Consider the following 20,614-nt stretch of genomic DNA (forward strand, 5'->3'; position numbering starts at 1 on the left):
GGGTTAGTGGGAGATGATCTGATTGAAGAATCTGCAACCTTGAAGACCTTTGCCAATCTGTATGTTAGTAGCACCTGCAAGTACAGTTTGTAAGTAGCACTATGGGTCTGCCAAACAGGAATTCTAATTGTTCAGTAGAGGACAAATTAGCAGTATAATTATGCAGTCAGGTTTTTCTGGTCCATTCTATTTTAGGGACTCTGCTATGATGAAGCTGTGACAGTGTAACTGCCGTGTGGACAAAGGCTCTCTGATGGTATTTTACTGGCAACATCTGAACAAGTGATTTTTGGTGAAAGGTGACACATCTTTCCTGATATACCAATCTGCCAATGTCTGTCTTTACCATGGGAATATTTTAAAATATTTTCTTTGTTTTGAAGCTTGTCTTTCTCCTCCTGGCTGGGGGATCAGTTGTTCCTGCTATCAGTAGAGACTGGTCGGCAGCAGCCTCCCTCTCGCAGATGCCCAGGAGAGGAGCCACAGTGCAGGTCCTGTGCTCCTGGCTGGGACTGGAGCTTCATTTACTGATGTTTATTGTTGATGGTGATATGCTGAGTTTGTGCTGGGCACAGGGTGATTTCTTCACATCTCAGTGGTGTGGTCTTTTGCCATGAGGTTTCCACTATGTGGTAATTTTTGATTCGGCCTCCATGCCAAGTGAAGTGATGCCTGTGCAGCCTTCAGCTTCATCTAAAAACTCCCTGGTAAGTGAAATATCAGCAAAGATATAGCAGATAATTTTTAAGGATGTCAACCAATATACAGCCTTGCAATTCTCAGTTTTGAAATGCTTCTAAATCAACTATAAATACTAACAAAATAGGTATACTTAATGACTAATGCACTGCTGAGTATCTTATCAGCTGTGTCTCTGACAGCTGCTAAAATACCTGATGATGAGAGAGATCAAGATTTCTACAGGTGCTTTCCTTCTGCAGTCATTAGTTTTTTCCAAAGCATCTGCAAAACTACAGCCCTTGGAGTGATGCATCTGGCACTTTCTGTGTCCTGGAGCTCATACTGTGCATGTGCCAGACAGCCCACCATTCCTGTCAGCCAGGAGATGCAAAAGGCTGGAAAAACCCACAAGAGATACACATTAGCTCATACTCAGGTTGTTTTAAAATAAAAATGCACAAAGCGTTGCTCAGTAAGAATCCCTGTGCTTAAAATCTGTTGAGCAAAATCTTTGCTTTTCGAAGTGGTGAGAGTGGGACATGGAGAGCCACATTTCCAAGCATCCAAGTCTGTCTGAGAAAAATTTGGTGCCCTTCTTGCTGAACTCTTTATGAAATATGACCTCCTTGTTTGCCAACTAGATGGGGGCTGAGAGCTTTCTGAAACACGTAGTCCCTTCCACCCCCTTTATTTCTTTTATTTCTCATTCCCCTTCTTGCTTTTGGCCTGCTGTGCAGGTTGCTCTCCGGTTCCTCATGCCGTTCTTCTGCTGTCTCGCAGTGCAGGTCAGCTGCCCGCACAACTGATCTGCTGAGTATCCCTGGCTTTTGATGTGATAGTCCAAGTCCTGTTTTTCTGTTCTGCCTTGTTTTCTTCATTATGTGTTCTGTGCTCTGAGATATTAATTTTGGGATATCATGCTTTCCATGGTGATGGATACCATGCTTTCCATAGTGACTGCTCAGCGGCCATCTCATTATTATCTAAAAGATACAAGGCCAGATGTTTTCATTTATACTGTATAAGGAGTTGGCCCCTGAGGCGTATATGATCAGCTCACAAACATATAAATAATTTACAGAAATGTTTTGCCTTTTTACATTCCAAGAACTTTGGTTTATGAGGACTACTTCAACAATAAATTATTTACAACAAATTTTATCCAAATTCTATTCTTGATCTTCATCTTACTCTCTATCTTGTATTTTTAGCCTTTCCCTTCATGTTCTTTTCTTTGACTCTATAGACTTAGCATGACTATCCAAATGGAAAATTTCTTCCTAAATATGACTCAGCATAAGCAGACTTTACAAGCTTCAAAACTCTTCAAGATCATGACACCCTCACACCGTGAAAATGGAAGTTTAAAATCATTCCCTGCCTATGGTATATTATTTATCCAACTCATAGGCTATTAACTACAGCAATTTGTAGGAGTCTATAATAGCAAATGTCAGATGTTGTTTCCATTTCTGCTTTTGTTTTGCTTCACTGGCAAAATTCTTATTATTTCAGTGGTGGCAGATTAAGCCCTGCATATGTTTCATTTTCATAAGCCAGCAAAAATGTCTTTCCTCTTTATTGTGCCCGTCTCCTTTAATACATTTTTGTGTGTCTTTACACAACTCTCCCACTCAAATGTCAAAGTCTTCCAAGTCTCCTTCCTCAAGTTGTCTAATTCCTGACAAGCATTGGCTCAGCCTGTGGTTTTATCAAAATAAGTGTCCATCCCGGCTGTGTGATATAGACACTTCTTCTGTTTGCTAGAAGGTGAAATAAGGTGTTGAATAAAAATGCTTTGCTGCCTGAGTTTTGAGGTCAGACTGTTAGATGTTTCATAGGCTTGCAAAGCAGCAGATAGCTAAATGGTATTTGCAATATACAGTAGGCTGTGAGCAAAGAAGTACAAGCTACTGATCTTTAGGTTTGCCTGAACAATACCCAGAAGGAACAGCCAGCAAGGAAACTCTGGTCTCTGAGCATCCAGTGACAGACATCTCCCCACCCTCCTCAACAAGAGCAGCTGATTTGTAGGGGAGTCACTGGGGTTACTGTGATATGGGTTGCCCACATCTCACACATTTTCTGTTAAATAAGCTTCTGCCTTGACAGGTGGTACTGGGATTTGTCTTGAAGGAAACACTTGTCTTGGAAGATCGCAAACTCCTAAGACATGGACTTCTAACTGTTAAAAGGACCATAATCTGAAATAACATCACATCCTTGTAATGTAGAGACCTGTCCTGCTAACACTGGACATGCAGAGATATTAATCTTTTCATACTTATCTCTAATGTTCCAGTCTTAATCTTGATGGATGGAAAAAGATTTGTTCTTCTAAGCTATTCTATACTAATGAACAACATTCTTCTCTCCTGTCTTCCAAACACACTCTGCAGCTGCAGGGGAAATAGTCTCTAAAGTGGCAATGGGACTATGGTCAGACCTCGGAAGAGATCTTGGAAATGTCAGTGTCCTGAGTACACTGTGTGTGAATTAGAAGTGAGTCACAGTGCAAGTTGATGAAGATCTGGTCAAAACTGAGGAGTGCTGAGCATCAACTGTCCATGTTTTCTCCTTGGAGATGAAGGCTGGGTGAGAGTCAAGTGGGGATTCCCCTGGGAAGAGCAACTGTCTCCCATGGGAAAGGACATGCTGCTGCTTTGAAGCCTTGTATTGGCTCCTGAAGTTACAAGGCAGGAGGACATGTGTGAAAATGTCCACTTCTTCCTTGAAAAGTTCGAAACACAGCAAAGAGCATGGTGGCTGCTCTGCTTCCAACAAGATGTGAAAATTTGCTTTCAAGCTGGATACTTAGTGTAAGCCTGTTTAAAGACCATGTCTGCATTATGAAGTCTCTGTTGCTACAACTGTGATGATTTAGCCATTGAAGATGGGCATTTTGTCTATGTGGCTACAAAAAGCTAAAGTGACAAAAGTCATCATAGTTGACATGTAGCTGCACCAGTAAAAATGCTTTTGTGCACATAAAATATCTCCAGGACATAGGAACAGCTGAGTTAAGATGACCTGATAAGGAGGGAAAGACACCCTGTTTGGTCTGGTGTTGTAAATGATGTCATTGCTGACTTTTACCCAGCCTGGGGTATGGCTCACAGGTCACCTTAAGAAAGCAAATAACCGCACAGAATAGCTTAGAGTTTTTGAGTCATCCTGTGGAACACACACTTTGGTCCTAATAAACAATGATTATACCTCATTGAACCTCAGCTTCTTTGGTTCTAATTCTGTGTAGGAATCACAAGCATTGTTTTTAGATCCTCATGCTGACCATAGTTCAGATGTATTTTATCTTCTCAGTGACCAGTTGGGCTGGGTTCAGATTCTGCCTATTATTAGGAATATATGAATTTAATAAAATCTCTTGCTTCTATCTAAGTTAACTACTTTTTGTTTCTCAGATAGGAGTAATTTAACCTATAATGTTTCTTTATTAAAGATGTTTTTGTGTGTTCCACCAAAAACAAATTATAGTTTGGGAGACTGAAAGAAAGAAGAGTAGGAAGAAGCAGACATCTAAGTAAAACATACGTTGAATGGGAAAAAAAAAAATCAGTCACCCTGGATTCTGGGCCTGTGATTATTTCCACATGCCTGGACTGTATTGCTGTGTTGTGTGCCATTAATGTCATTAGATGCTTTAATGCCAGAGTGGATTTTTTTCCATATGCTGATGAGTTTGCAGGATTGGGACCTTGATGGGTAAATGCTGCCAGTGCTGTGTCGGCACCATGGGGATGTGTGCTGCATGTGGAGGTCTGTCTGCATCCTTCCAAAGCCCCTTCTTGTGCTGCATGGGTGGGCTCATGCCCAGCCAGCCCAGAGGTCCCTGATGTGCTGATGGCTGCCTTGCTGCTTAACCAGCCTCCAGGCAGCAGAGTTTGTCTTCAGCCACTTTTTGAGAAAAGTAAACAAGAAAACTGGCTAATCAAACCCCACCTTGTAAAAATGGATATTTTTAACTGGTGCTTGGGGCTAGAAGAACGCATGGTTAAAAAGAAGCTTAATTTTCTGATTCAAATGTGCTTGTGTGTCAGGGAGAAATGACAGCTTTTCCCCCTTGTTTTTGTCGGGCCTGATCTGTGAGAACATGAGACTTTGGGAGCCATTGTCGTTGTCTTTGGTTCCTGGTGAAAGGAAAATAGATTTGATTGCTCCCTCCAGATAAAAATATAGAAGAGTCTTCTAGGCCAGAAAACAACTTTCTTTTCTTATTCTTTCCTTTTTCTTGTTGTTATTTGAACCTGCCAGATTGGTCTGCTCCCTGCTCTCCAAGTGTGTGGGCGGCACAGAAGAGGATGCAGAGACAAAGAATGGGGGAGGGAGCAAAGAGAAGTGAAAAAGACCTTTAGACTGGAGCCATGGTGTATGGAGGAAGAGAATGCAGTGGCAGGAGCAGCGTTGGTTTGGTTTGCAAAAGTTTGCAGCAGATCAGAAGCTGTGGTAGGTCAGAGACACTCAGTCTAGATGCTGCAGTGATGAATATATTAGCATGGTTTAGATCCTAGGCATACAGGCATTTTTCTGCGTTTGTTAATTTTATGGAGTTCACGTCCTGATCATCTCTGATCCCTCCTTCTGGAAACGGGGATGTCAGATGGAGGGGTGGCTATGGGGGAATATGACCATTGTTCTACTCAGTACAGTATTTGCATTTATGTTCATGCTCTGTGCTTTGATAAAGTAGGTCCAAAACCAGTGGCATTTGTGAACGTAAAGCTCTGATTTTTTGTACTGATTAAATCTTGTTTTCCTGAGCTGAAGAACCAAAACTCATTTCTCATTCCAATAATAGCTGCCCCCAATCTGCTGCATCTGGCTTATCATCTTTCGTGCTACTTTTGTGAGACTGAATTACATGCAAAATGCCTTTTAATTTGAGTAATAGAAGAAAAGAGTTAAAAGATAAAGCAAGGGAGGAAGGGTAAATTTCAGATAAAATTTGAAAAGCCACAAAGGGTCTAGAATGGGCAGGTACAGGATAGCAGTATCTGATAAAGGAGAACAGGAGACTGGAGAAGGGTGAGGAACAGAGGAAGTGGGAAAGGAAAATACATGTAACTGGCATGACATGATTTGTTTTGTATTTACACTTGCAAGATTTGTCTTGCCTGGGCCAGAAAATTCACCCTTGCTGTGCATTTTGCCCTTGGAGTACTTGACCTCCAGATTCTTTGGCTCCTTGGAGTCTAACATAAAAGAGCTTGCACAAGCAGCCCTGTAAGGGCAAGTTTTGTAAATAAATCCCCTTTCCTATAGGACAGCACTGCAGCAGGAGGCAGGGAAGCTTTGGGGTGAAAAGGGGGGTGCCCAGGGACCCAGTCTTGGGAGAGGTTTTGGGACTTTCCTCTGTGACCCCAGGAGCCTTTCCAAACCCAGGCTGAAACTTGGTGCTGGGCACATGTGGTGGGGAACATTGTCTCGTGGATGTGTGGCATGGTACTTGTCTGTCTTGCCAGCCCAGAAGGTTTCTGTTGGGCCCTACTGCCCTTCACTGCCCTCTCTGAAGGACTTTCAGCAGGGTAATTAAAAAGCTGTTTCTCTGCTGGGCTAATATTTACATCACAAACATATGGTGCCTTTGCTTGGTTACAAACATCAGTGCATGCGAGTGAGAGGCTTTTCTCAGAAAGGGTGGAACGGAAACACAGAGGTTATTCTCTCCTGTCACTGTATTTGTTAAGAAAAATCTTTAGAAATTACCCCTCTATGCTAAGGGAACATTATTAAGGTTACAAAGTCAAGCTCTCAGAAGCCTGCACATGCTGGAGTGGAAGTTGTCTATAACCTTCATTTGTACCCTAGTGCTGGTGCTCTCTGATTACCTGATTTACCTCTTTGCTCCTGCCTTTCCTCTTTCCAGAGGGCATTGAATGAAGATTGCTAGAGTGAATTAACCTGTTGCTTGTAAGATCCTCATTTAACTTTTTTTCAAAAGCTCAAAACCTGCTTCTCTAGCTCAGGCAGAGAGGTATCCCCTCTTCCTACAGGAATATTGTGAAAACGAATGTGGTGTTTGCTCAGCAGTCGCGTGTTAAAGAGAAAATGCCATAAAAATGCTGTTGACTTCAGCTGGTAGTTTCATTTTTCAGTGCAGAGTTTGGATGTTGCCTATGATAAAGTGTGAACAAGCTATTTATATAAAAGTATACCTATTGTACCAATATACCCTGTATCTCTGTGTGGAAAAATACAATGCTTTTGTCACTAAGGTTGTTATAGTGCAGTATCATATGAGATCATAATGTTCGGAGTTTACAAACATTTAATAACTATAGAATGGGGTTTAAAATAAGATTTCTCAGCCATGTCATACTGTTGCTGTGCTGTGCCTCCAGTTAGAGTCAAAATGAGAATATTCACATAAGACTTATGAAAAATCTTTGCTTGAAGATACTTTCATTTTCTTTTGGTTCTTATGCTTGTTCTGAAAGCAAAAGTCAGTGTCATTAGGCGACTGCTATAAGTCATCATTTTTTTGTTTTTTAAATTACGGTGTTTCCTTTAGTGAGGTGCTTCTATCTTCATTTTCCATTACACTTGGATAGGCCTGAGTTTCTTTTGAAACATGGTATGCTTGAAGAGTTATTCTGGGATTGCAGCGAGAGATCAAGCTATTAATGATAATTTAGCATGTAAGTGAATTGGATATTAGGAAAAATTTCATAATGGAAAGGGTTGTCGAGCAGTGGAACAGGCTGCCCAGGGAAGTGGTTGAGTCACCATACGTGAAGGTGTTTAAAAGACAGAGATGGAGTTCTTAGGGACATGGTTTAGTGCCAGTGTTGTGTTAGCGGTTGGACTCCATGATCTTGAGGGTCTCTTCCAAGCAAAGTGATTCTTTGATTCTATGAAGGTGAAGACTGGAGGCATTTGAAGGTGCAGTCTGATCATTTTGCCCAGGGAGTGGGCTCCAGGCAGGTTCCAAGTTATACTGCCCCAGAGCATACACAGGTTTTCTGCATCATCCAAGTGTTACTTTCCAGAAACACCAGTTAGCACAATGCAATGTTTCATTGCAAGGCACAGCTTGTGTTCAACTCTGTCATTTCCATTCTCTGCTACCTTGTATTGTTCCATGGGGTTTCTCGATATGTTATCCAGAAAGGATTCAAAGAGGACTGGGCACTCTTGGCTTTTGGGGCATGTATTTCCTTCCTGAATACCATGCACTAAGTCACTCTCTTTGCCTTGGAAAACCTTCTTGTTTCTCAGCCTCCTGCCCCTCTCCAGCTCTGCTGTTCTCCTGCTCCCCCTCCTGCAGATGGTGGCACAGGGAGGTTATGACAAAACACCAAGTGCTGGCAGGGTCAGAGTTAAGCCTGGGATGTCCTTGGCAGCTTTGGCTTTGTGTGAGCAGCAATGTGACATCTTGGGCTCTCCTATTGCTGCCACGTCTCCTTCACTGAATCAATACGCATCCTGTACATCCATTACAACAGCTCGCTGATGTCTTCATTGCCCTGCTGAGAGGCAGCCTTTACTGCTGTGCCGCTGCGGCTCCTGTCATCAAAGCAAACACAACTGATGTCTCACTTATGCTGAGTGCAAATGCAAGGTGGATATTCGGTGTAAAGATTTTCCCTGTCCTTAGATTTCCCCTCCTGCTGTGCCTGCAGAGAATTGTACCAGGATAGTTGAGTGCCTAGGTTAGCAGTTGTGGTGCTGTAGTTTGTAGGTACAAGTGACTATTTTGATTTTAAGAATTTCAGTCAGGATCTTGAATTTCCTTTGACTTACACATTGAGATTTGGCTTTCATCCAGAGCTGCAGCTTCGTAATAATGCTTAATAATGACATAACTCATTATATTTTCAAATGGCTGTATAAACACCAGCTAATTGTCATACCTTTTGCTAATGCAGTACCTCTATCTTCATGTTATATATAAAGAATTGAAAGCAGAGATGTGTCTTAGGTCTGAGGCCGCTCCATTAATGGCAATAAATTAATGTTAAAAGAATGCATAGAATGTAAGATTTCTTAGCTCTAGTCCTCAATTCTTGTGCACTAGCATGTACTGGTGAGACGTTTTCTCTTGGATACTTTCCTGTTGAGAACATCATTTTTCCTTTGGAGTTATGGTGGCAGAGGTTCCTGGAGGAAATCTGTTTTCTGTATAGGTGAAATTTCCCCCCCTAATAGGAGTCAGAGGCTTATGCCAACAAAAGACCAGAGAACATGTTTCCCTAAATTCTCCTATCTTCCCAGATGATCTCCATCTGTTTGCTGAGAGCTACTGTATTGAGTGGAAAAAAGGCCAATTTCTAGTCAATCTGTGTGTTACCATTAAGTCAAGTGCAAGTGGTAATAGAGAAATTGATGGCACCTCTTTAAACATAAAAGTCATGAAGACTTTCTCCCTGGCAAATACAGGCTGATTTCCAGAACTGCCTTATTTCTCCTATACTGATATGTGAGGAAACCTTTTGGACCATCTCTTGTTGGGATGTCTCCACCTGCAGCATCGTTAAAGAAGGTGAAACCCTCATCAAGAGAGGTTTTATCGCTTATTTTGTCTTGCTTATGTAAATTCCAGTTCTCCATAGAGTCAAATCTAGTCCCCAGAGAATTTTAGCTGCATGAGGCTGGCATGAACTGGAGTTTCATTTTCCTGTCCTCACCTGTGCATATGTATAATCTTATCCTTGGTCTCCATGAAACTGGTTTTTCATTCTCTCCTTTTTCCCTGTCTCTTTGTACCTTTCTTTTGTGTCTCCTCCTACTGTGGTTCCCTGCAGGTATCTCTGCTACTTTCCATCCGTTGGTACAGAATGCACTGTTTAGCCATGTTCGGATGTCTTTTTCCAGGTCATAGTGGATCTCCAGCATCCTCCTTGCTGACCACCAGCCTGCTGGCCAGGACACCGGGGAAGCAATGCAGTTGCTCATGAGCCCTCAATTTCATACCCACCCCTGCTACCCAGTGCCCAGGGCTGGGGATTTTATCTCGGGAGAGTGTGAGAAATGCCCCACTGACTGCTTAAGGCTATTTGGAAAGACCCAAGGTTTTAATCTAATATGCAGCCTGATGACCGTAAATCTACAAAAGTCCTCTGCAGCCTCACCATCCTACTGTTGCTGTGTTAATACATATATTTAGCAAGATCAAACATTGCCTCAAAATACTTCTGCAGCAGATTCTTCCTGGCTTGGACAACAGCACTGCTGCTTGGCTGGAGCTTGCTGGACACTGTTCATGAATGGGAATGGATTTAGGGGCCAGATCTCTGTTGTATCATGCCCAAATACCTTTGTCAGCAAATTAGAAAGAAGCAAAAATGGTGATATTATTGACATTTATATTTGATGCCAAAATGGGAGGCCTTACTCTTATTGGGAAAGACAAAGAAATACCCCAAGGGGACTCAAAGGGTATCGGCATAGAGAATAGAGTTGCAGATAGGTTTTCTCTATGTCTCAAGAAAAATCAGAAACACAAAAGACTGAAGAGGAATTGGAAAAGGGCAAGGTCTGAAATGAACTTGGAGGTGATAAGAACAAATCAGGAATAAGTTTCAGTGTGACGTGGCTGTGACGGAAAGATTTGCCATCTGGCAAGTAATCCTTGAGGAATTATCACAGAACAGGGCAGACAGGCCATTTGACTACCATGGATGGCTTTGCAGGCTGGCATCCTCCAGGAGCTGCTCCACAGCACTGGCTGAAGTTCAGGAGATTGAGGTGGTGTGGTGGTTTTTATATTTTTTTTTTTTTAATTTTATTTATTTTTGTAGACAATTTTAAAATCAATTGAAATTGTTTATCACTTTCTGCCAAATGGGATGACTCATTCTGGCAGTCTGTCCCCTTCAATCTCCCCCTCAGACAAACAAACAAAGAAAGCCAATAAGTCGCAAAAAATAAAATAACCTGTAAGATAACAATTCAAATTTTTCCTTTTGGTATATTCAAAACAAAGGGCTTAATAGGTTGTGGGCTGTTTTTTGTTGTTGTTTTTTTTAAAGACATCATTTCAGAGCTGGATTCAATGACCATAACTTGAAAAAATGAGGTTAAAATAACTCTGAAAATAAAATGCTTCATTCTGAGTTAAAGAAACATTTTGTTCGGTGAGACGCACAAAGCATTCAGGTTTGGGCCAACACAAAATGGTATTTTTTTTTCTAGCAATCTCTTGGTTGAGGCACTGAACCAAGAAGTCAATTATTCACAGAGCTGTAGCAAGATTAAGGTAAGGATGGAAAGCAGAGCTGAGATGAGAAAATTTGAGGTTGGATGTCCAACTCAATCTCTATTCCTCCGAGTGAAATGTGGTAGGTGATGGTGTAAGCACCTGTACCCTTTGCCGTCAGCCCAAGCAGGTGGGCTGCCCACCAGGGGACGAAACCAGCGATGTCCTTGTGGCATCTCTGGATCCCCAGTGGGTACTGTGGTGTTGTGGCGTGACCCAAGAAATGTCCTGCACGGACTGGGGTGCACACGCAGTGCTTCTGGGGACGTGTCCTCACCCTGTACCTCTGTTGCTGTAAATGTGGCATCATCTAGGAGGGTAGGAAGAAAAAATAGAAGAGAAAAAAAAAAAAAGGAAGAGTCTTCTGCCAAGAAGCTGCTGTAAGCTCTGCAGAGTGTGACTTTAAGCAGGGAGGAGCAGAGCGCTGCCTGTGTGCTGCTCAGTGAGGGAAGAGCTGCTGCTTGGCTCTGGGGTCTGGGTGCAAGTCTCCTGAGCTGGGCAGGCGGGAGCCAGGGGGTGAGTCGGTGGTGGTGCCTGGCTGCTGCTGCAGAACTCCGGAGAGGCTCCTCTCGCAGGTTGGAAATGCTGTGCACAGCTTTCCTCACACATGCAGCACTAGTGCAAACACCCTGACTGTGCTTTTTGGCTTGGGCTGCTTTCGCACAGCTTTTTTTTTTTTTTTTTTTTTAATTCTTCCAGAAGTGCTGAAATCTCAGCACCCAGCCATCCTAAGCAATAATAATTATAACACGGCAAGAGAAAAATCTTATTTCTCATTTTTCTGGTGGCAGAGTTGAGGCGGTGGGATGACAGGATCTGCCCAGCACCCTGGTAAGAGTTGGGAGTCAGAGCTGTGCTCATGGCTCTGTAAGTTTGACTCCTGCTCCTTTGCAAAGTGAAGGGAGACTGTGGCATAACATAAAGATGCATGAACTAGTTTTATACGAGCCAGCGGGATATGGCATGACTGGCTGTGGCAGCCTGGTGCCTGCTGTGTTAATTTACCCTTAGAGCAGTGGACAGGAGAGACGTGTGTGGGCAGGGGCATGTGGTGCTGGAGATGGAGAAGGAACGAGCAAGGTCCTGCACGAACCGCGGGTTGCAGAGAGCAACCGAGGGACCAAGCCTGGCTGCGGTACCCTGCGCACCTCCCTGCACCATGCTCGGCATCCCCCTGCTTTTAATAGCGCTGGCCGGTATCCATCAGCAGAGGTAATGAGCTGGAGAGAAGGAAGCATTGTATCCAGGCTGAGCATGCAAGTCTCGCACAAAAGAGTTTACGGGGGGTAATGTGTTTATTATTACAGTCCGTGGTGAACCATTCTGCATTTCAAGCACTTCTTTGCTATTAAATAATTAATAATTAACCAGCAGAGGCGGTTTGAAGACTCTGGTGCAGTGATGTCTGGTAATAATTTTTTTTTTTAAATTTTTTTTTTCTTTTTTTTTTTTTTTTTCTTTGCCATTATATTTTATTCCAGGGCTTTGCACTAGGATACCAAACCTCCGGGTAGCAAAAGTTTCAAATGGCCAAAGTAGTTTGATTTTATAAATGAGTTCTTAATTTTTTTTTCGGCGGAGTTGGCAGTACCTTCTGCTTTGTTCTGAGCGGAGCCCAGCGCCGCCGGCTCGTCAGCCCGGCCAGCAGCCCCCTCCAGCAGCACACCGCGCCGGCAGCATTGCGGGTGGATGCCTTGACCCGCCGCGTTCTGCACGGGGGGACCGTGTGCGTGGGATCGGGAGGGTCGAACACGCTGCATCGATGAAACGCCGACAGCTATTTCAGGAAGCCGCGAAGTCTCCTCCTTCTTATGTAAATAAACATGACAGCTCGGAGGGCCGGTGCGGCGGCAGGAGGCGCGGGAGTGGGTGGCGGCAGCCGGCGCGGGGCAGGCGGCTCCCGGGCGGGCCGGGGGCTGCGGAGCGGAGCCGGCCGTGCCCCCGCCGGGGTGTGCGGCCATGGGGGGACAGGTGACGAGGAGCCTGCTGTACGGTAAGGACCAGCCCGCCGGGCCCTCTCCGCTGCGGGGGGCGGCTGGGAAAGGTGAGACGGGGGCAACCGGGGGGATGAGGACTCGGCCCGGCTTGTCCCCTCGGAGCATCCTGGTGCCGGAGGGGGAGCCGGGGGTCGGGCTGTGATCGTCTCGCTGTGTTGCTGGGCATGAGGGACGAAGATCTGGCGGTGCAGCACTGCCGGGTGTGCCGAGACGTGTCAGGGGTGAAAAGAAAGTAACTGTGTGTGTGTGAGTGAGTGCTGTCTGACAGCTCCCACCGGGAAAAAATCAGCTAAGCGATGGTGAAGACTACTGCAAGGTAGCTTGTAGGCTCCCAAAATAGTCACCTTGTTTTTCCTTTCCACCAGCAGTCTCTTCTTAATATAAATTCTGGTTTGCTTTGTTTTAAATTGATTTGATTTGGAATGAACGTTGGTTTGAAATGACTGATTTTCAGCCATTAAGTGCGGCATGCTGTCTGCATTTGCTGGGTAATGTAAAGCAGGGGAGAGGAGGGAGCTGGAAAGGGACTGGAATATCCCACACAGGCCAACATTAAACCAGAATTTGAATCGATAGACAACATGCAATACTAGCCATGTCCCTGTTTGTGCAAATATCATACCATAAATATCTCTATGAGAATATTGCACTCAATATTAAACTTGCATATTGCTCTGAAATGTTCTGTTTAACTTTGGATATAGTAAACATTCTGCATGTTCAGTGTGGTATGAATGTATTTTAAGTGGCGTTTCCTTGTTACAATAGTAAATACGGGTATGAAAGGTGCAGGTAGAGGGTCACGTGGGCTTGGAGTATCTCGTATCCTTTCTTTGAATAGAGATGCATGAGGTATATACACCTAGGCTGTGAATATTCATGTTACAGTCCTGACTCTTCTTATATTTTTTCCACTAAATCCAAACCCTATAGTTTAAGGAACAAACGGACATAGTTAGGAAGTAGAAGACTTTCTCCCTGAAGGTATTTAGCAAGCGTGTCTCAGTAGAGATTTTTATTTGTTCATCATTTATATTCTGGAGTTTCATCCATGGTCTGACCTTATTTCTTCTCTAATCTCATGATACACAAGCAATATGCAGAATATCAGTACCGTCAGGTCAACATTAAAAAAAAGAGAGCTCTGACTATTGTTTTGTGATTGTAAGTGCCTTTTCCCCTTGGAAGTATTATTTGAATGAACTTCAAAAAAAAGAAAAACTGTCTGGGAAAGAATAATAGCTATATACGTTTCCTGTGTGTGCCAGGGACTTGGCATTCCTGCTGGGGCTTTCTCCTGCCTGCAGCTGGCAGCGCACTGCACAGTAATCCTGCAACTTCTGCCTTTCAGCGATTCTACTCCAGCTAGCATGGTTCTCTCTAATTTTTATTTTGTTGGGAAAGGGAAAATAATGAGGAGATGTGGGTAATTAATTCAAAATTCCCTCTTAATGCAGAGGAGCTACAGGCTGTGTTATACTTGGAGGTGATGCACTGCTGTGTTTAGCACAGCGATGTTTAAAAAAAAAAGGGCCGTGCATTGTATTTCAAGAAACAAATAATAAAATGTCATGCAACAAAGCATATTTAGCAAAAATAGGTTGCATCTGCACTTGTGGTTTGTCTGTGGCTACCGTTCCTCCAGTTCTGTCTTTCTGTTTAATATTTCTGTTTCAGATGTGTCTCAAAATAGCTGGGGAAAGAGAACTGAAACCTTATCCATTTCTTGGAAGGATAACTGAAAATAAATGTAACAATACTGAGTAGAGTTGTATTGACAGCCCTGGGGGCTGACATCCTTTGTTTTTAAAAAGCACAGGTAAAACATAAATTCATGTCCTCCAGCTATTTCTGGTGACCTCTCTGTGTCACAAGGATCGACTGGGCTTTTCACAAGCACCTGAGTAATTTAAACTTGCTGAAAATTAGTTCAGATGGGGAGATACTGCACAGGCTGGCTGCTCGTGGCTCTGCTAAGCCAGCCCTGGGGAGGCAGCCAGTTTCCCCAAGATGTGTGCCCAGAGCCGTGCGCCGGTCCCTGCCTCCTCCAGGGCCCACCACGACCTTGACGGGGTCAGAAAAGTAAATTGAGATAAAAGCTCCTGAAGCAGATCTGAGGGATGCACACTTTGAAAAAAGGTGGTGACGTTTAAAAGCTGTGATGCCCTGACATAAGCACAGAGGTTTATAATAGTCAAGTGCAGCCATACAGAGACTGTCATCATGAGGAATACTTTGCATCATGTTACCCTCTTTCACACACAAATCTGCTTTCAAGCCGCAAAGTAAAGCCATACAGTATTCCCATGGGGCAGAGGAGTCTCAGCATCCTTTGGCATGGGGAAAGCCATGGCTGGGTGAAGTGTGATGCTTTTGGATGCGTAGTTGTTGGTGGTGATGGATGTCCCTGGATCTGCACAACTGCCTGGGTGTCTTGGGTGAAGCCCTGCAAGCCGGTGCTGCACTGATGCTAGTTGAGCCATCCTGTGGGGTACCTGCATGGGCAGGTGAAAATGCTGCTTTCCCATTGATGTGGTGGCAGTTGAAGGCAGCGATGTTAGTCTGTCCTAATGATGACATTGATGGGTGCTGGGTGGGCCCTGAGTCACCTGAAGGAAAGTTTCCCACCTGATGGATATGAGAGGAAAAATAAGCTTTGAATCAAGGGCACTGAAGCATCAGTTGCCTGAGCTTTTGACTTAATTCCTCACTAGCAAACAAACCGCAATGGGCTTGTGTCGTGAAAGGCAGCACTTTTGTTTTTGAAAGGAGACATCTGATGGGTTGATATGTTGGGACATGGGAGCTGCTCACTCTTCTCTGTGAAATGCATTGCCCAAGTGTCCTGATGCCGTCTGCATCTGTGTCCCTGTGCTTGGCACCGTGACGGCCTCTGCTTCTCTTCCCCATTCCCTCTCCCTCTCCAGAGCTCTCTATGCAAAGAGAAGAAAAGTAGAAATAGGAAGTTCAAAGGTAACACAACCTTGGTGGACAGGATGTTGACTTCTATTTTAAAATTAATATCTATACATATGGTGTTTACTTTAAGAATATGTCAAACAGGATATGTTAATATGATTGCTTGTGGTTTGCTTTAGTCGTATTTTAAATGGGAAACATTAATATGGTTGCTTGTGGTTTGTCTGAGCCTGCTTTCTTCAAGAATTATAGCAATGGTATTCCTATAACATAGGCAGAGTTCACTAAATATTTATATCACACTACTTGCTAGCTAATCATGCTTTAAACATATTTCTAATAGATGCATATGTATAATATGTATGTCATTGTTACGGGTTTGATGCAACTGTCACCTGCTGCAGTAGTTTTTAATTCCTCCTTACGGCTACAAGTGAGGTGCTATTTGCTGAAGATCCTATTCTTAATTTTAGGGGTCCAAACCCAGAGTTTCTGAGGAAAAAAACCCAACTAATTATTGTTTATTTCTCTTTTACTCAGAACCAAACTAACATAAAGTGACGGTTTAGCCAAGAAGGCTGCTACTCTGTGCTGGGAGAGGGATTCAGTGTATGTAGACGTGCAGAGGTTAGTGATTAACATGTACACATCTCTTCAGAGAGCTTTTGACTAGCTAGAGCGTACACAGTGGATTAATTCATGCGCAGAGGATATGTGAGCCTGTGCCTACCTGCATATTTGCTCAATAACCTTCCCTCCTGCAAGTCATAATTGCTAATAAGTCCCTCATTGCAGGGCTTTGTTTTATTTTTGCTTTAATTACTCACATCACAGGTATTCATCAGTGTTTTGCGGTGGAATAGTTTTTACAAGGAACAGGCAAAAAGGCATCTTGTGGCACATTTTCCAAACTGTAATTGTATGGCATCGATGTAATTGCAAAAAGTCCCTAGTGAGAGTGCATCGGCTTTTTAGCCTGGGAAGCAGTACTGATTGACAGATGTGATTTTCCATTTGAACGGCTGAGTTTTTAAGCTGCTTGCAGATGATGCTCTGTACATTGTGGATACAATACAAATAATGGTTCATGTGTCTTTCTGTGGTGTATATAGAGGCCCACATAAGTATTACGCATGGCCAGATTTTCCCCTTTCCCCATATATAGGCCTGGCAGGCAATGCAGCCACAGTTGTGTGGTTTTGCCGCAAGAAGGGAGAAGGAAGCAGGAGTTATGGTGTAGCAGGACTCTATCCGTGCTGCACAGCAACTGGCTTTTGGGTGGGTGTCTGAATTCATTTCGCATTTAATCAGGATCTTGTTTTCCATAGACGTCTCTGCACCTGGCTGGTCATATCTTCCTGTGCAAAATAGGTGTGAAGCACCAGCATCGTCCTTCATCCGCATTTAAGTTCTCCTGGAGAACGATTTCTGGGTCTTTCTTACATGTGTTGGCAGGAGGTAGGGGATATGTGGGATATTTGGGTGCGGTTTGGAAGCCCTTGGCGCTAATGAGAGCTGCTGAGCTGCTGTTCTGGGGCTTTGGGGAACAACAGAGGGTGGAGGCCTTTTCCCCGAGTGTAAAATAGTTACTGTATGCCACTTCATTTATTCTTACTTTGTACAATAAAGCTCTATTTTTAGCTTTCTATTAATTCCTTGTCATGTAGTGAATGGTATATCTATAAGCAAGCGCTGAACTCAGCCCCATGCTTTGTTTCTCACTCTGTGTATTCATTTGCTATATTTCAATAACTGTTCCAAATACACATTTCACCCTTGCAGCCAATGTCACTAAATAGTATTGTACTTCAGTGCACACTGCTGTACACACCTTCAAATTCAATAATTGCCAACTTCTTACACCTAATTAAAACTGCAAATATCCCAGAATAAATAAGAAACAACAACAGTGAAAAAAATTAGGACATGACAACACTTATCTCATGTTAGTGAGATTTCTTTGCAAATGGGTATTACTTTGTATTCTTATCATGTCTAAGTTATTGTCTAGATTTTGGGGCAACTTTTTATTTGAAGGAGTGACTGGTGACGGGATCAGCCTTACTAGGGTGTTAACATCTCCCATCTCTGCAGACAGTTGCTTGTTGAGAACCAATACGGAACTGTGGAGAAAAGGCTCTTTCTAAACTTGCTCTGCTTTCAGCACAGTTGGTATATAGCCCTGAGACTGAATGAGTATGTGTGTGTATGAGAAATTAATCCAGCTCAGGGTTGGATTAACTGGTGCAGAAGACCCTGGGCAGGGTGCCAAAGCAGTGTTGGCATTTGCTATAAGTGGGGCTCCCAGAGATTATTTCAGTTCATGCCTCTGACCAGCCAGTGTCCCAAGGTGGCTCATAGTAAAGTGCATTGGCTGCTGACCACACTTCTGAAGATGAAGTGTGTATAGTACCCCTGTATAGAGGGATTTTATGGGTAACCATGTTTATACTTGAAAACTGTTCTATTTATTGTGAAAAGCAAATAAGTTTTTCATTAGTTGTGGCAGTATTTCACTGTAATGGTTTTACTGCTAGTGGTGACAACAAAGAGCATCCACATTTTCATTTTGTCCTTTTCTTTCATGGCATTTTCTTGTTAGCTTTGCCGTGTTGGCTTGATGCTCTGTTCTGGTCAGACCTAGGGACTCAATGTTGTTTGTTGGATTTTGTTGCCTTATTTGTGTCTTCTTTGACCAATCCTCTCCCTTCTCGATGGGAAGAGTTCTTACCTCTGATCCTTCTTCACCTTTTCCTTACTCGACTCTTGTTTCCTTAAGAATTACAGGTGATATGTTTAGCTATCATTCAGTCAATTTAGATGTAGCAGATGTCTCTTCAGGAAGGTTTGCAGGATTCCCTGACATGTCCTAGTGAATCATTTGCATGCTTAATCAAAACAAGTACTCCTGCAACCAGGAAATACATATGGTTAATAGTATAAAATAAATTTGCAAACCAAATACAATTACCATTTCTGACATGCAGCAGAAATCAAGAAGAGGTGGTCTCTAGATGTGCAATCTCTAAACTGATAGCCCTGCTTTCTTTTTATTAAGGAATTTCACATTAGTGATATCCATACATCCAGAGGGTTGCACTGAAATCAATCTAAAAAAGATTAATCCTAGAGGGAAGGGAGTTTCCTGGAGAGTGAAAGCAAAGAATTGATCCTGATCGATTGCCCTCAGGAATGAGCAGGGATTACTGAGGGCACAGCAGGGTGCCGAGCTGGAGGTCGGGAGAGATCTCGTCTCCCAGGGGCTAAACGAGAGCGTGGCTGCCAGCCGCACGCCCCACGGTGTGAGTGTCCACGGCCAGAGCAGATGCCGCAGCCCCGCACATTGCTGTGCTTTGCTCTAGGGTTGATCCCTATTAGCGTTGTGGTCTGTTCATTTTTCTCCCCATATATCCCCCTCTAAATCAGTGTTTTGCTTTGAAAATTTAATTTATATGAGTGAAGCTAGTCCAAAATGAGTCAGAGCTGTCTTCTCTGTAGCTCTTGTTGAGTTATTCTCACTGATATTTCTGTTCCTTGACTCTGCCCTTGATTGTCTCTTGAGGGGACACTGTAATTCGTCGGCATTAAAAATAACATTCAAGATGACTGCAGTTGATGGGGCTGGGGAGAGGAATCCTTTGGTTTATCTGAGATTTACCGTGGGTCCTGAGAGCACAGCAAAGGGGGTGGCTCAGAGAGAGCCGTGATAATTCACTGGATGCATGAACATATTTTTACCGTTAGAAACATTAATAGCACTTTTATTTTAAAGACAGAGGGAAAATAGTAAAAAGAGGATATCATAAAAGCCATATACATTAATGAACATGATAAAGAATCTGAAGAGTGTGCTCCTGGTTGCCTCTCTGCCAACAGTGAGTGTCAGCAGAAGTCTGGAGTTGTCACCCTATCCCTCAAGTTAACATCACTTTTTTTTTTATGAGATGCCTTTGTGATAAACTAAGGACCCTTTCTATGAAAATTGGCTCATTGTGGTTCAGTTTCCATCCTTTCCTGCCTATACTAGGAAATGCATCCTAATACAGAGAGGAAGCATGTGAGGGGTCAAGTAACACTAAGTACCCATGGTCTGAATTTGCCCCCTCATGTTGTGTGATACCTCATGCCATGGATCTGCACAGGGGCTGTGTGAGGCTGGTCCATGTGACATGACCTACCCAGACATGCTGGTTTAACTCCCAGGGCTCAACACGTTGCTCACAGCTTTGTCAAAGAAGCCTGGAGAACAGGAAAGGAGCAAACACTTGACCCAGGCAGGATGAATGTGCAGCGCTATCTCTATGAAAAGTCTGCATAGCAGAGGCTGTTCCTGCGTTTGACTACCTCTGGAGAGAAATCTTTAAGCACACAGAGCCCTGAAGAGAAAGTTCCCAGGACTGACTTGCAGATGGCTCAGTGTCTCACTTCAGGTAAAGCCTTTGGTTTGTTTGCTGCCATTTCATGACACTTTATCTGGATGACACTGCGTGTCTGTGACAGACCTTGCTGTGCAGCCACATGGTGTTGCGTGGATGCAACAATGGAAGTGTTTGGCCAATAGACTTGTCAGTGAATGCAGAACCTTGCTGTGAGATACCAGAGAAGGGCTGAAAAATGTGTTTTGCAAGGAACTGTGAGACTTGTGGCCTGGCATAGGCAGAGCTTGGGCACTGAGGCTGCAACGGCAAAAGCAGTGCCTGCTGAACTGGGAGATGGGTTGAAGGAAATGTGCCTGTGTTTGAGTTGCACCTTGGCAGGTCTGGAGGTTGTTTTCCTTTTTTTTTTTTTTTTAATTCCGACT

At 43.5% G+C, this 20,614-nt stretch overlaps 1 protein-coding gene across 1 annotated transcript in view; it reads left to right on the forward strand.

Annotated features, from left to right (window-relative positions):
• The first annotated feature begins 12,762 nt into the window (after positions 1-12,762).
• Positions 12,763-20,614, forward strand: part of NEURL1 (neuralized E3 ubiquitin protein ligase 1) — an 87,244-nt gene continuing 79,392 nt past the window's right edge. Inside the window, exon 1 of the mRNA XM_082053606.1 lies at positions 12,763-12,890. Coding sequence (XP_081909732.1) covers positions 12,857-12,890 — 34 coding nt within the window. The 5' untranslated portion in view covers positions 12,763-12,856. The remainder of the gene's footprint in view (positions 12,891-20,614) is intronic.

Source organism: Streptopelia decaocto (genome assembly GCF_964273445.1).
Source record: "Streptopelia decaocto genome assembly, chromosome: 5".
Taxonomy (NCBI): domain Eukaryota; kingdom Metazoa; phylum Chordata; class Aves; order Columbiformes; family Columbidae; genus Streptopelia; species Streptopelia decaocto.